This window comes from Aptenodytes forsteri, unplaced genomic scaffold (genome assembly GCF_000699145.1).
Source record: "Aptenodytes forsteri isolate BGI_AS27 unplaced genomic scaffold, ASM69914v1 Scaffold216, whole genome shotgun sequence".
Taxonomy (NCBI): domain Eukaryota; kingdom Metazoa; phylum Chordata; class Aves; order Sphenisciformes; family Spheniscidae; genus Aptenodytes; species Aptenodytes forsteri.
The window spans coordinates 2,726,586-2,742,976 of NW_008796114.1; the positions used below are offsets into that span (position 1 = coordinate 2,726,586).

General features: G+C 43.0%; 1 protein-coding gene across 6 annotated transcripts in view; it reads right to left on the reverse strand.

The window, feature by feature from the left end:
• The window catches only part of CLCN1 (chloride voltage-gated channel 1), a 76,161-nt gene that overhangs the window by 49,997 nt on the left and 9,773 nt on the right, over positions 1 to 16,391 (reverse strand). For 5 of the 6 annotated variants that reach the window (XM_019474107.1, XM_009287143.1, XM_009287142.1 and 2 more), the window contains exon 1: positions 1,370 to 1,746. The exons of the other annotated variant lie outside the window; for it this stretch is intronic. In XM_019474107.1, coding sequence (XP_019329652.1) covers positions 1,370 to 1,558 — 189 coding nt within the window. In that variant the 5' untranslated portion in view covers positions 1,559 to 1,746. Of the gene's footprint in view, positions 1 to 1,369; positions 1,747 to 16,391 lie in introns of those variants that run through there. 6 annotated transcript variants of the gene reach the window in all.

The window sequence follows — 16,391 nt, forward strand, 5'->3', positions numbered from 1 at the left end:
CGGGCTGCAAGACTGGCGCTGGGCACCAGGCGGCGAGTCAAAGCCTGAATCCCGGGGGAGCTCGGCTCCAGCTGGGCGCACGCACCTCTCCATCCCGTCCCACCTCGAGCTCAGCCTGTTAGCGTGGCTGCTGCAGCCAGACCGTGACCTTGCGTTAGTGTGAATAAAGCATGAATTGCTCCAGTCAGACCTCTGTCCTGACACCTTCCCGTTTGGGCTGCTGCTTCCAAATCAGCCAGGGAGTGGTTTTGGAAGAGTTTAGTGTAGGAGACATTTGCAAACTCTCGTATGTTTTAGACAGTTTCAGAAAAGAAATTCCTGAATATGGCCATGGAACTGATTCTCTAATCTTTTGCAATGTGGCACATATAATCCTCACTGGGATGCTTACCTACTGGAAGAGATTTTCTTGGTGGCAAATGTGGCTTTTTCCCTATCAGTAAACCACAAAAGTCTTCAGGAGGTGATGACTGCATCCCCTCCCTCATCCCCTGATCATTCACCTAAGTATTCATGTAAGGGGATTTGTATTCATGTAAGGAGAAACATCCACTCTGTATGAATTTCACATTCACAGGCTCTCTCCCTCATCATTTGACTGGATCCTTCATTGCTCTTACCTCAGCTTAGTCTGAGCAGAGTGGTAGGAAATAAGACACCAGGACTCTGCTGTAAAACCTCCCCTTTGCAGAAGGCTGTCCCAAAAGGAGAGGTAGAGGAGATACAGAGGGTAATGGAACAAGAAGCCATAACCAGAGTACATCGATGTCCTAGACATCTTTCTGAACCACTGCTTGTACAAACCAGAGCAAGAGTGAGGTCAAGTTTAAGGGTTAGAAAACCTCTCACTTACAGCTCCCCTAAGAGCTACCAAAATGTATGGGTCTATGACCATGAACTGCTTTTTGGTTAGAGAAAAGTCAGAACAGAGCTCTGCATGACTTCGTCTATACAGCTGTGCAGATAGATACCCATCTATATACATCACTGTTCTCTTTGTTTTTATTCACTCTTCTGCTCTACTTAGTATCACTATGCAGTTGAAGGCAGCTGCAGTTTCTCTTTGCTGTCACACATACATTAAAGGTCTCGTTGATTTTCCCCATCCCAACTTGCCCATTCTAACTCTCTTTGTGTCCATGGCAGGTAAAAATGACCCCTGACTCAAAATGCTGATAGCACTCCAGGATATAAGTGCAACCATTAAAGTCAGTGCCTGACCTGGGAGTCAACAAGCGAAGGGGAGAGTTGGTAGGATTGGGAATGGAGGGGGTTGTGTGCTCTACAGCACTGTTCTGGGAGCCCCAAAAGCCTATGTGATCCCAGGGAAACCTGTGCTGCCACAAACGTCCCAGTTGTCCAGCCCTACCTGTGGGTAGCTGAGGGAGTTCTCCAGGTAGTGCAGGTCGTCCCCTGTCCCCCCGGCCTCGCGTCCTGCCTCCAAAGGTATCCCGTAACGGGTGCATTTCTCAAAGCAGACATAGTCGTATTGCGGTGTGCCCCCCCACAAAGCTGACTTCGATCTGGGTTCCTGCGTCATGGTCTCTGAGCTCTCCATGCCTCTACTATTCCTCACGCTCAGTTGTAACGGAGCTGCCGCTCTGGGCCTTACCTAGAACCACCTCATGTTCTGGCCGAGAGCATGGCCTCCACACTTTCTTCTGCTCCCTCCTTTTCTTTCTCTCCTCAGACCACTCTGACTTGTCCTGTTCCTGCACTTACTTTCTCTCTGCCCCTCCTCCTCCTCCTCCTCCTTGTGCCTCTCTCACTTTCTCCCCTTCCTGCGCAAAGGCAGTGATTGCAGGGTTTAACTATATTTATAGCAACTTTCCTCTGCCACATGATTCCCCAGTGCTGTGTCTGATCTCAGCAAAAGGCACTAACTCTGCCGGGATTGAATATCAGGTGTGGTCAAGAGGGGAACTCCTGAAGGAGAGGGAAGGGGGAGGGGGGGGAGGAGGAAAGAAGGCGGTAAGACAGACAGAGCTAGAAGTACAGAGACAGAAAGCAGACAGGAGGAAGCAGAAATGATTATCCAGGAGATCTCTTCTTTCACACCTCCCCATCCTGAGCAAGCTATATTTGCAATGCGAACAAAATTCAGTGGGCTTCCTCCTTCTCTCCCCAGACACCAGGTGTCCAAAAGACTGAGTGACAGTCATAAAGATGCCAGGAACTACGGTGAGATAGAACAAGATGGGTGCACACTCAGTGTCCCAAGACAATTTTTCTAAGTAAGTCCATGGTCCACAAGAGAATCAGCAAGCCCTAATGGAGAAGTCAGGCATCCCTGTAAACTGCTGAGCATTACAGCTTAATCTCAGCCTTTCCATGTGCCCTTATGGAGAACACTTTACACTTTTGAAGAATGTCACCAAACTTCTCTGTGGGTATTCAATTATGGGTATATGCAGAAATCTATTCTTCTTGATGCTCACTTTTCCACAGGCTAGAGCATTCAACAGCTTCTCCTCTCCACTCTACCACTTGTTTCTCAGCCAGGCAAAAAAGCAATGAGCTCAGCCAACACCAGTGAGCTACCAGCCAATGACAGGAATGAGAAGCATGTTCCAGCAACATAGTCTAGAGACACCTCCCAGTGCTGTCAGTGTGCTGCCTGTAACCATATGTCTTTTGATAGCTATTAATCATTGAAAAGCAGTGAGTTCAGGATCCTAGAAATTGTGTACAAGAAAAGAAGACCCCACATGCCTCAAACACAGTCGCTAAAGAGCTGCTCTTACTCCTTCTTCCTCCTCTTGCACAGTATCACCTCTCCAGAATAATGGTTTCCAAGCTTCTCACACTGCAGGATAAGAGATTTGCAGGCAGAATGGTGGGGGGGGGGGGGAGAGGGGGGGGGAGAGAGGCAAAACACCCTTCTTTTTGGTCCAGAACAGTAGTCTCATTATTTCATTTTGCAGATCTCTGTAAAACATTTCTCCTGGAGGCTCATTTTGCTTTTTCTCAGTCTGCATGGTCCTCCAGAGCAGGGTACAAAGAAAGTCTCCAAGAGGAAGACACACTTGATTTCCTCCATAAACCACCTCCTCACCTCCTCCAATGTTTCTGCTAACAATATCCATATGGATATCCATTAGCAATAATACCCATATGGATATTGTTAACCTGTACAGTCCACACCTGGTGGCATGCCAGGCAAGCTCTGAATATTTACAAAAGCAAGATCAGTGCTGCCTCAAAACATATAGGCTCATCTGTTTCATTCTCACCAGCACTCACTTTACTGTCAATAAGCAATGTTCCCTGGAGGAAGACTGTGGCCCATCAGTAGGGCAACACTTGTAATGAACCACCTTAAAGAAGAGTTTTTAAGTGACCATGTCTAGCATACAGAGAAGAATATTTGGATATCCTCATAGATTTCCATCTTAAAGGCATTAATTGCTCCCAACCTATTGAGATGCTTTTGGAAGACCAATGTCACTACAGCTTACATAAGAAATGATGCATAGCATATACTATATATGTATAGTATATGTATATATACTCTGTATATATAGTGTATAAAATATAAAAAAGTGTATAGAATATGTGTACATCATATATAGAAAACCTAAAGACCAACCACGGTAAGCCCCAGCAAACATCAAAGCTGTAATACGGTACCAGATCTTCAGTTACTATTACATTTACTGGAGGAGAACACTCATCGTAGCCACTGGAGAAAACTAATGGGAACCTTTACCCAAAGGTGCACTCTTCCAGCTCTTGTTTTTCAAGAGGCACAAGAATAGCATATCAGAAATTGCTTCAGTATAAAAAAGAACCCCCTACTGCCAGCTAACCAAAATCTACTGTCTGTTTTGTATGATACTGTTGTGGAATTTCCATGGAAAACAATTATATAATTATAGTCTAAAATAAGATGATCCTACCCTGAAAGGTATTTTCCAAGAACTGTCCCTCTCAGTTCCAAGAGCCTGGAACTGAGGCCTTGGAACTCAGCCTCCAAATTGGCCCCAGCCTCACTCACCTTATCAATAAAAGCATGAAGGACCCCAAGGCCAACATTCACCAAATAGCTCTAGATGCTACTCGAACAACAAACCTTTACCGTCCTCAAGAGGAAGACAACTCACAAAACCCCTGCACCTTCCCTTGTACTTTCCACAATGTAATGCACCTCATCCAGTGCACCAAATGGTAGACTGATAACTATACAGATGAAACTGAACCATCATTATGCACACAGTGGTACATGTGTACACTCTAAGGACCTAGCTCTAAGGACATCTGCAGCTAAGGACATAGCATTTATCTAATTCCCAGTGGGAGAGCACTTCTCATCAAACAATCTCTCTACCTCTGATCTCTGTACCCAGCATATTGTCTACTAAGGAAAAGACTGAGAACTGAAATTCACCATTGCAGTGTATGACAAAATATATGCCATCTGTAGAGATACTGCATTTATGTCACATTATTTCCTGTGTCCTGAACACTAATCTTATCATGCTCCACAGCTTATAAATCACCCCTCTCCCTCTTTCCCCTACGTGGAAAGCAATTTGTCAGCTCTCTGGGCGCTATTAACACCCTTTTTATTCCACAAGGTACCAATAACCTTTTGTCACAGCCTCACTGACACTAGTCTAGTTAAATTCAAAGCAGCTACTCTCAACTTCTATTTGCTTTGAGATCTGCTGCTTCTATTTCAGACTCAAAGAAGAACTTTTAGACCTAACAGCTTGTCCACTTTTTCCAGCTGGCACAGCTGACCTAATGAAAGGCATTGTTCCAGCTCCACCCATTGTCTTGTCCATGTTTTCAGATCTGCAGAATCCCAAAAATACAGAATACTGAGCACACCCTTAAAAGACCTGCCTTTCTGTACTGCTGCTGCCCAGCAACTGCTGTCAAATCTCCTCTATCACTTCTCCTGTAATTTCTTGCCATAGTTCTTCTTTATTGCTCATCTGTTCTGCTTTCTACTACCAGGGCCTAGCTCTGCCCTTAGAATCATAGAATCATAGAATCATTGAGGTTGGAAAAGACCTCTAAGATCATCGAGTCCAACCGTCGACCCAACACCACCATGTCCACTAAACCATGTCCTTCTACCAGGACACAGCAATGTAGTACTGCTGATGCTTGAGAGCTTACCAACAGACTCAGGAGACTAGCACAGAAGTGGAGGAAGCTGTCAAAAAAGTGGAAGATGTAATAACCATCTTGCACTAGTCACAAACACAGATGACCCGTATGTATGGCTTGACTCCTCAGGTGCACCTGAGCCTCTTGAAAGGGCTCATAAAAGTTTCCAGACTGCCCCACAGCACACAAGAGGAAAGGTATACAACCTGCTCATACATCAGTTTTTTCTTTGCGTATTACAGGCCCTAGAGGGACTCCAAAGTGTGTTTCTGTGGTACTTCCTTCAAGCAGGACATCTTCATGACAGATGAAACTACAGCTACAGCCCCAATTAGGGTCTCGGGTGAGGAAAAAGAAAGGAATAGAAGTTAGAAGAACTCTCACCCAAGATGGGTCTCTTCTCCAGTCAGCCATCTATCTTTCTCCCTCCTCTTCCCAGTTTTCTCTCAGGTCTCCCTTTCTCTGCCTTTATTTTTTTCTCCTGAATGCTTTTCAGGATGCAAAAATATAATTCCTAGCCTTCCCACCCTATTGCCTTTATAGTGAAAGCTCTGATGGGGGGAGGGATGATTGAAGACCTGTACTTCTCTCACGGTCCTGTCCCAGGAGATTTATCACCTGAAATCCCAGTGCTATTAATCAACAATGACAAGCTTAATGTTGTTCTCTGTGCCCTGCCCACACAGTTATCAGACATCATACTAACTTCTGAGCTTTCTGCTTATACTAGAGATTTTTTTTTGTTTCTCTAGCAGATTCATCCAAAAAGATTTAGACCACTTCATGACCTCACTGTATACAAGCCTTGTGGCCCACCACCAGACTGCAGCCTCCTCTGGAATGAAACATAACGTCTATTTTTCAGCTGCCACCAATACTGCATACACAGACATTATAGCAGATGGTGATGCAGAGCCCTCTACCACCCCAGACTGAAAGGAGTTGAATTTGTGGAGGCAGAGTTATTGTTACTCAGAACCATGCATGCAGAATAGAAAAGCATTCATTTAAGAATAAAGAAAAAAAATATTCTGTGCCTAAGAGAACTCAGTCCAAGAGGTCCATAAGGCTGTGAAGGAGATGGTATAAAAGATAGGCTATGAGACAAAAGAAACTGTAAAGGAGAAAGGGAAAAAGGGGGTTTTGAAGGAAGAAGAGGAGAAAGGTGACAAAAGGACTGCTTAACAGTTACAGAGACTCTAGGAGATAAACACGGAGGCAATAAGAGACAAAGAAAGCACAGAACGACATGAGGGGATGAGGTGCAGGACAGGAAGAAGTCACAGCAAGTGTACCTTGCCTCAAGCAATAGCTTCAGATGGAGCAAAAAGAGTGAAAAGGCAAGAAAAAGACTTCAGTAGACATAAGATAAGGCAATGTCTTGTAGATGAGAACAACGTGCTTGAATGGGACATTTTATTAGCCAAGAAACGCATGGAGGCTTCAGAGAGCTACAGGAGGCAACTGGAGCTTTGGGAGAGAAAGAATGCTGTGAAAAGGGTTAGGAAGAGGGAGGGAGACTGGGAGAAACAGCTTTTATAGTGAAAGAAATAGACCATGGACTAAGGCTTGAACAGTAGCAAAAGACAGAAATTTAAGCTGTGCAGGAGCACATTGCAAGCAAGGCTGAATATGGAGAGATGATGACAGAGAACTCTCAGAGAACACTTGAAAGAAGGGTTGAGTTCACAGTAAAAAGTGGAAATAAAAAGTCCAGAAAGTTTAAGGGCTTTCATCATGGAGAAATAACATGATAATACGACAATATCCAAGAGGACATGTACTGAATAATACTAGACTGAATAGAGCAGAATTGACAGAAACAGGGCAGATTTTGAGAATCATCAGCTTTTGATAACTCAGGTAGGGAGATGATGACGTTACCAAAGGAGAGGCAGAATGGAAAAAAAAACCCCCAGATCTCACAACTGAAAGCAGATAAATACTTATAGGAACAGAGGGACATGGAGCCATTGAAGTAGATTTTGGAATAGATGAACTTGGAAGGAAACTTGAACAGATCATGATATGACATGATGACATTGTGGTATGACATGATATGACATGACATATCAATGCCATGACTTGGCAAAAACCAAATGAGCTTTAAAGGGGTAGGGTTGTGTCCCAGTTCCAGAAACAACCCAACTGTGACAGTCTGCACAGAACACCTTGTGAATTCACCCCAAAATCAAATGAAACAAAGCTGTATCTATGTTGATGCTGGTAGCTAAGGTAAATTACTTGCTAATTTAAGGTTGTCTTATCTTAGATCACAGTGTGTCACAGTTTGGAACTGAGACCAAAAGAACAAGCAGAGAGAACTTAAACCCAGCAGCAACAGCAAGACACAGAAAATCAAATGAAAGAGAGGATAGCAAAATTAGGTTTTATAAACGGATCCCAACTCATCCAGAACTTTAAGGTGGATCTGACTAGATGTCCCGGTGAGCTCTCTGGTCAAGGACAGCAGGCTTCAAAACTCAAAATAAACAGTCTTTACTAGAATAAAAATAAGAGTCTTTGATTTTTTAAATAGAGAAAACTTCAAGCATATAAGTCAGGAAGCACAGAAATAAATATATAGTTTATACACAACTCTCCCCCACCCACTGCGACCTTGGTTGCAATTAACTCGATGACCTTCTGAGCTGCTAAAATTTTGTGCTTACACTCCATTGCCTAGGAGATTGTTTCTGTACCTCCACAGCTTGCATGGCTCCTCCCCTACAGCTGCCCCTCTTCTTAAATTGCAACCCTCAATTCCTTCAGTGACTCTCTACCCTACAGCACCCTGTAGCCTCTATTAAATCATTTTTTCCTTGCATATGCTCAATGGCTTTCCAAAGGAAGAGGTGTCTTACTGATGGGGTAGAGATCTGATTGTTTTGTCTTAGAATAAACTGAGAACAAATCAAATAGGCACAGTGTGTATACAAGTATCAAAAAGTTAAAGCAAAAAAAAAAGAGAGGAAAAAATAAAATTAGACTGCTGAGAGGCAGAAAACTTTTTATAACTGCATTATGCATCCAAAAGCAGCTAAAGTCAATAAGAACTAGCAAACACTCACTGAACTCTTTGAAGTGGGTTCAGTGGATTTCTTATTTTCTAGGAGAATAACGTTGCATCACAAACATTCTCTGAAGTAATCAGCTTGAAGATATTTTTAGCAGAAGAGACTAAGGAACATCTAGGAAATACAGATTCATCCCTAGTGATCAAAACATATTAGGGATGCTTCTAAGCTTGTGAATTAGTTATTATTCCAGGACAAAGAATCTACAGACTCTCTGGGAAATTGCTCTTTACCTGTGTATCTAGATGATGAGCTCTGATTCCAAATGGTGAATGTTCCCTAATAAGTCACCTGCATCATGACCTGTATTTTGTTGTCGGCTAAAACCATCCTTGAGAGATGGTAGGTAGTGCATGGTAAATAGAGTGTGCCTTTCTTCCCCTCCTTCCTGTAGATTGCTTGTTGCACAGGTAAAATTAATAATTGCACATTCAATCTGTCAATCATGCAATTACACAGTAGCATGACTGACATCATAAGGATGGAAAGCGAATGCAGTGATGAGCTGTGTAGAACTGGGCTGGCACAGGCTGTGCTAGGGCTTCTGGTTTTGTATTGGACTTGGCTAATTTCAAGAAAAGAATGCTGCCCCTTATGTAAGCCATGGCCAACTAGGAAAAAATGTGGTCATAGCTGAAAAGTTTAGGAGGAGGACTGGCTTATGAAGCAAAATTATTTGGACTGAGATGAAAAGGGAAGGTTTCAAGGACGTGTTAGGGGTATGCTTGAGCTGGGGTTGGGCAAGAAGAAGGGACCTTGAGTATAGACAGATATCTCCAGGAGGCCATGGCTAGGATTAGAGGTATGCAAGGAAAGAAATAATTTATTTCATTTTCCTGATACATGTTCAAGTTTCAAATGCTTGAAAAGTCACTTCTTTGAAGTCCTAGAATCTATTGATCTCTCTGAGAGGGTGACCATAAACCTTTTCTCAGTAACACTTGCTTACATTTCAGACTTTCACCATTATTAGAGCAAATGCTATAAATGACTTATATGAACTCCATGGTTGCCAAGTACTAGTTGCTGACTGTACTAGTGTGTCCTGTCCTGTCTCAGCTAACTGAGATAAATGATGTCAATATAAAAGTTGTAGCACAGGCATGTTATCACTACCATTAAAGATTTTTTAAATACCTTATTTACTATCAAAGTTATACTAGTAAATCTTGTACAGTTTTGACTAAGCTTCCTGTTTTCCTTCTCCTTCCCCCATCCAAATGCAGATACCCATACAAAACCACCTAACCCTACTGCACAGCAGGGGTGTCGCCTGTTTCCCATAAAACAATCCCCAGTAGTAATATGAGATAAAGATGAAGGTAAACAGAGGAAAGATAGTAGTTCTCTTGGCAGCCAGAATAATAAATCCATCACAAACAAGGGCAAAGCAATTCCCCTGTGGCAATAACCTTTCCTGTTATCACTGGCTACTGATACAGGGATGATAGTGAGAGTCAGCATGACATTCACTGGACTCTCCCTCTTTTACCAGCCTCCTGCTTTGACTTGTAGGAAAGTGTTGGGGGAAGGGAAGAACTGCATCAAGCAAGTGCATCTGGGTTGAAGTACTGGTTCACACTTTAGCATGAAGGCTGCAGAAAGCCTTTTCTCTGTGGAACTCATTAAACTAAAGCTGCTGTATACTTACCAGCAAGAGCCAATTTTGACTGTCACAAGGGGAAAAAGGTGCAAAAAGTACCCCAGGGGCATGAGGGAGCAACAATCTCCAGATGTCAAAGAGACGGGTAGCCTAGTATTTCAAGTCCAGGACAAGATAAGTCAGCAGAAGAAAGTGCAGAAAGTGCCCCACAAATGGCATTGTGTCCCAGGGTTGACATTTAATGTCCATGCCATCTAAAAGTGTTAAACCTGGAACAGGAATCCAGGGAGTGGCTGTAGATCAACATTAGATGCTATTGACCAAAGTCAGGAGTGGTGGAGGGATAATGGGCCAATGAAAAAGAAGGCACAGAGGATAAATGATGGGAACTATTCTAACTTTCATTTAACTTGAGAACTGAAATAAGTTCTAGAAGCTACTAACTCAGATTGTTTATGAGAAATTACTGATTTTTGGATGTCATGTTTGTGTGTTTAATAACATTGCTCACAGTCTTGCTCATGTGCATTATTTGGTGTTCAGAGTCAGCAAAAATCACTGAGAGTATTTGTGGTATCCTGTTCAGACACTGCCCTTGGTCTGGGGTGTAACTCAATTTTTGCCTATCTGTATCAGAGTCATATTTTATTCCACAAGTAGTATTATGCCTATAGCACATTTTGATAGAGATCAGTCAGAAAACAAAAAAGGGAGATGGTCCTTGTGAAATTTTTCAAATCCCACTGTCTGTGCTGCTTGTCCCTGCATCAGGGGGAGAGTCGTTGCTCTCTGCCAGGTACAGTGGCTGGGCGGGGCTGGAGACCTTTATTTAGCAGGAGAGGGACAGAAATGTCCCAGTCCACAGGCTTTTGGGCACTACAAGGACCATGGGCTCACGCAAGTGTGCAGGCCCCTCAAACCCATCACGCTGAAGGACAAGCTCTGCTACCTGCTGAAGACTCATTGATCTGGGAAGAAGATGCAGCTGACCCTTGCCGTGGCAGATTGCAACCTCATCTTCATCAGTGAGGGCCCTGTTCAAGGAGGGAAGGGGACCCAGGGGGCAGAGGGCTTCCCTGTACCATGGGGACCACAGCTCTGGCTATAGAACTTGTTGGTATACAGCACTGCTGGTACCACTGACACCACCACTGCTGGCCAGCAGGTTCCTCACCCCCCCTTCTCTCTCCCTCCAAGTGAAACAGCTCAAAATCCCATCATTAAACCCCATGGGATGGAGGGAGGGTCTCTGTAGGGGCTGGGTATTCTCCTTGCTTTGGGCAGGAGGGCTCTCCATTGTGTTCCTGCAGGAGACCTTCAACTTGGCAACCTAACTGTACTTCGTGGCATGACCACTTGGACAGACATGTCTGTCTATACAATTTCATACTGAGTTTTGCCACACTGATCATTACAACCCTGTCCTCTCTTGACCTATAGTCTTGAATGCTGGGGAACATGATCGTTGTACTAAATCAGCTGCTGCACATTCAGATCTGCTTGGAAGTGCATTAACGTCTTTAATATCTGTGTTCTGATACCAGGTCTGCAATGTCATTTTTATCAGGATGCCTTCCTCAGCAGTATCAGTCCGCAGGAGTGTCGGGCCCTGGCTGTGAATTTTGCTTCTGCCCTGCTCACAGAGCTGCACTGGAAATAAGAGGCAGATACCATCGGGAAGGTAGGAGGTCAGCACTCCCTAAAGGACACCTGGTACCACCTCCAGCCAGATAATAGTACTTCTTTCACCTATATCCAAGTGGAAGAAATCAGGCTGAGCCACTCCTGACTAGACAGAATCTGCATCTTGCACTGGAACATCTCAGAGACAGCCTCTGACACTGAACTGTTGTCCTTCCCAGACAACTATCTACTCTTTGTGAGGGCTGCTGTCACTTCTTGCTGGCCTACTGGCCATTTTAATATGGGCATTGTAGGACCTGTGGAAAGACAGGGCCAAAGGCTTTGGGAAACGGTGTGCACCTGGCTTGCATCTTGCCACAGCTACACATAGAGATGGCTGCCAGCAGAAGGATGTGGCAACAGTGCAGCTGTAACAGGAGGTTTTGGAGCTGGATGGGTGTTTGCCTGTCTTGTGATCCATCTTTCTACAATGAGTGTTGGGAGAAGTGGGATAAGCTGTAGGATTTGGAAATTTGCTTGTCCTGGTGTGTATTTTTTCTGGTCATTCATGCAGCTCCTTTGGGAGACAGATCATACCACACATTTCCTCTACTCCTTGGAGAAAAAGAGGGTTCTAGGAAGCATATCATCTGCATCCTGGCAGAGGACAGCACTCCTTTTAAGGATCTGAAGCAGATGAAAGAAGGACTGAGGGCTTTCTATGTGGACCTGTTCTCTTTAGATGCCAATATATTGTCCTTCGGTAACCTCCATGTCTTCTGGAAATGTTTCATTTTTTTGGGCACATCTCTTAATTGATTAAAAGGCTTCTTCATTTTTATGTGGTTTTCTGTTTGATCCATTCTAGTGGATTTTTTACCCTTGCTGCTTCCACAGAGGTATTGACTCCAAGCACATTGTGGTCACTACAAAGTAGTGGTTTCAACTAAGAAGTTGAATTGTTTAGCACAGTATCTAGTCATAACCTTTTGTGGACTTCCTAGCTGACTATTCCACAATCACCGATTGCGTCTACTTCACATCCCAATGTGACATTTGCCCAGCCTATATGGGGGTCATTGCAGTTTTTTGTTACTACTGTAGTTTCTGCGCTAGCTGGCTCTCTGATTTCAATCAACATGTCATAGTGTTGCAATCTAGGTTCAGAAGGTGGTCATGCAGATCCAACAATATACACTTCCTATTTAGGTCTGAAATTTCAACCTATTCTGATGCTGAGTTCATTAGTTTGATCCAGGTTCTCATCAGCATATAGTACTACTCTATCACTAGTATGGTTTACCTTATCTTTCTGCATATTTTGTATTCTGGTATTACAATTTCCCTTTGATTGTCTGCCACAAAGTTTTTAATATGCCTGGTGTATCTCCTGTTAGGACAAGAGACTGGTCCTACATATTGTTTTTCATAATTTTAGCATTTGCGTAGAAGTAGGTATATCACTACTTTGGTTCTTGTTTTGGTACTCTATTTAAATTGAACCATATTTGCTTTATATGTATAATTTGATTGTTCACAGACTCTGATCTGCCCTGCACTTGAGGATATAGAATTTTTGTAACTATACTATCCTTCATAGAAACAACCTGAAGAAAATATGCTTTTGCACCTGTTATCTTCTCCTAAATATTCAGTCCGAAAGTGTGCTGATAACCTTCTTAATGTTCAGCATCAGAAACCCAATTCCTGCAGCTGGTCAGTCCCTCCTGTACAAGGGCACTCTTTACAACAGTCTGTAGCAAGAAGCTGTATTACCAAACAATTTTCTCTTCCTTTCATGGAGTTTGAGCAGTCATGTGACTGAGAGGTGACCAAGTCGGTTGATGGAAAACTATTTGTTTTGATGGGTTAGATTTCTGTTCAATCAATGGCCTGAGCTAATTTAACATTGCAGTCATGGGCATTAGATCCATCCTGACAGGGGCAGTAGGAAAGCATGTCCAAGAACAGAGGGAAGAAAATAAGTCTGTCCCTTTTCACAGCTACCTGCCATTAGATCATATTATATTATATTGTAAAACTTCACCCTGAAAAGCATAAATAGTCAGTTGATACACTGTTATGGAATCAGTTGTGTCAGTCCCACAGTCCTCCACATTCAGTAGCAAAATGTCATCAGCTGATGATTGCTCATTCTCTTTAGGCAAGATCCATTTACTACAAACCCAAACACACTGATCTGGGGAAGTGGGGAGAAGGAGAGAGAAGTCTACACTCGTAAAAAGGGGTTGTGTTGAAAGTGGAAACAACTAGAGGTTCTGAAAGAGTCAAAAATCCTTGCGGAAGGATTTGGAAAGGGTGTGCCAGAGTATCTTAAGGTGTTTTGTTAATACATTATACTAACATTATACTACGTACTTGCTATAAGGATATCAGGTTCTATAAGGTATCAGGAGTTAGGTGGCTGAGTAGAATATAAAACAAACAAGACTGGAAGAAACAGCACATCAAGAAATAATAAGCAAGCTATACTCTGTGGATTTCTTGCACCCAACTGAGGATATATGAATTCCCTCCCTTTCTTTCCCAGGACTGGCACTTTCAAAGGAAAAGGTCAGTTCAGTAGTTGTCCAACCCCTGGGGTTCTGTTCCCTAAGATGCTGCTGAGATGAAGGAGTGGGGCAGAGCTCACAAGGGTTGACCCAGTAGGGCACTTTGGGCAGTTGTTGGTACTGCCTCACTGCCTCACAACTTCAAACCATTGTGATTCATGCTTCAGGGGTGGTGTTTCTTTAATATAGTTATGCCTACGGGTAGCCTGTGTAGCATTTGAGCAGTTTCTCACAGTGATGGAACAGTAGAAGTAAAGAATAAGGGTGACAGGGGGTAGCTCAAGGCTAGAACTGAATGGAGGGTGAAAGGTACTATGGGGAAGGACTACTTCTTGCAGACACTCTGACTCTCTCTTTCTGTGGGCTTGTGGTGAAGGCTGGAATAGGCTATGCTACCCGAGCCCTACGCAGAACAGGCTGCCTGTCACACTGTGCACCTGCCTAATCAAAAGCCAGTAATGAATCAGACCTTGAACTTCTTAGTCTCCCCTATTCCACTTCTCCAGACAAAGTCTCAAGTCTGGTCTTTTTATATTTTGGTATAAGGGCACTTAAAAACAAACAAAAAAAAGGAACTCTTTAGGGGTCATCGGGTAAGAGTAGTTCAGACTGCTTTTGAAACACAGAGAAGAGGCTGGGTTAAAGAAGAGAGAACACACAGTAATTCAAAAATTTTCAGTGTTGGCCTGAACATTCACAGCTGCCTCAAAATTGTGAACGGCATAAAGAAAGGACAGTCACATTCCCTTCCTTGCACCAGCCCTGATATGTCTGCCCTTAGCATTGTGAAAGGTAAACTGATGGAAAAACATTCATGTCTTTATGCGGCTAACTGCTCAGTGTCGTGCTCTGAATGAGTTCACCATAGGTCAGGGAAGCAGCATTTAAACAAGAAGTCGTTACATGTGGCGGTCAATATATCATCTCAGCTACAATGCACACCCTCATATGAAGCATTAAAACACATGCTTAGGCAAGAGGAGAACTTTACTTAGCCCTTGCTTAATCTTCCCAACAGAAAGATTTTCATGCACTTCTGGAGTAAAGTTCCTACACCACACTGGCTGTTTCTTCTGTCACGACTTTGTTGCACAGCTGCGATGTGTTTATTCTTGCATTTGCCTTTACAATTCCTGGAAAGCTTAGGTGAACCTGCAGTTCTTTTACCCTATGGGTCTGGAGCATTATGGACTTCCAATTAATGGAAATGAGATTTCCAACATGCCCTGTTTCTGTGTGGAATTGGAACTGAACGCAGCGTACGCTCAGTGCATTGTCCTCTACCACTGATAATAAACTTGATGCCAAGCAGTGTAACATCAAATACCTCTCTGGTCTGGAAAAGGGCTCACAGTTTGTTGGTAAGTTATTCAGAGTGAAAACAAAGGCTGACTGAAGAATTGTGTAAGGACCTTAACAGGACGACTGAGCGATAAAATGACAGATGAAACAGTCACAATAAATGTAAAGTGATAACAGGGAGGAGGAACAGATGTTCTAGCTTTGCATACACAAGAATCGTCCAACTGTTACTATTTAAGCTGACTTTTACTATTTAAGAATAAGGTCTTGGGGTTAAAAAGAACAGTCATAATAATGACTCTCTCAGTATTTTTTTAGAACCATGAGTTAAGAAGTAGGAAAATAAGACTAGATAAAATGCAATGTGCAACTACATCTTGAGTAATATTTGCATTTCTTTTTCCCCCAATCTCAAAAAGAATATAGTAGGACTGGAAGAGTTTCAGGGGATGGTGAAAATTATGGAATAGCTTCTGTATGAGGAACAGCTATGCAGACTTGAACCTCCCAGGCTGGAAAGGACAACAAGGGCTGGACATGAATAAAAACATGAATGATATGGAGAAAGTGAACTGAGAAGGTTTGTTTTGCTATATCTCGGGAGGTAGGCAATGGGTTCAGAACCAAAAAAAATTGTTGGTCAGACAACACACATCTTGTTCTATTAAAGTCACAACTTCTTGGAATTTAGATGCAGGCAAACAGTTTTATTTTGCTTTTCTGTAAAATGTAAATGTAAATGTAAAAGTAAATGCCAGTTTTTTGTGAGTCCTTTAAAAATAAGGGTAGATAAGAGAGTTCATTACAGATGAGGAATTAAAAATACATTCTGTGTCATATTTAGAAGACAATAATCTTGTTGACCAGTAGCTAACTTGCACTGCTGTTCCTCTGAGTACTTTAGTTAATTACAGAATCACAGAATATTTGACCTTTAGATGGGCCACCTGCTGTCTCATACAATACCATGCTCAAGCAGTGTCAACTGGAGCAGGTTGCCCTGGACTATATCCAGACAGCTTTTGAATATCTCCAAGGATGTAAATTCTACAACCTCTCCAGGCAACCTCTGCCAGTGCTCAATCACAGCAAAAA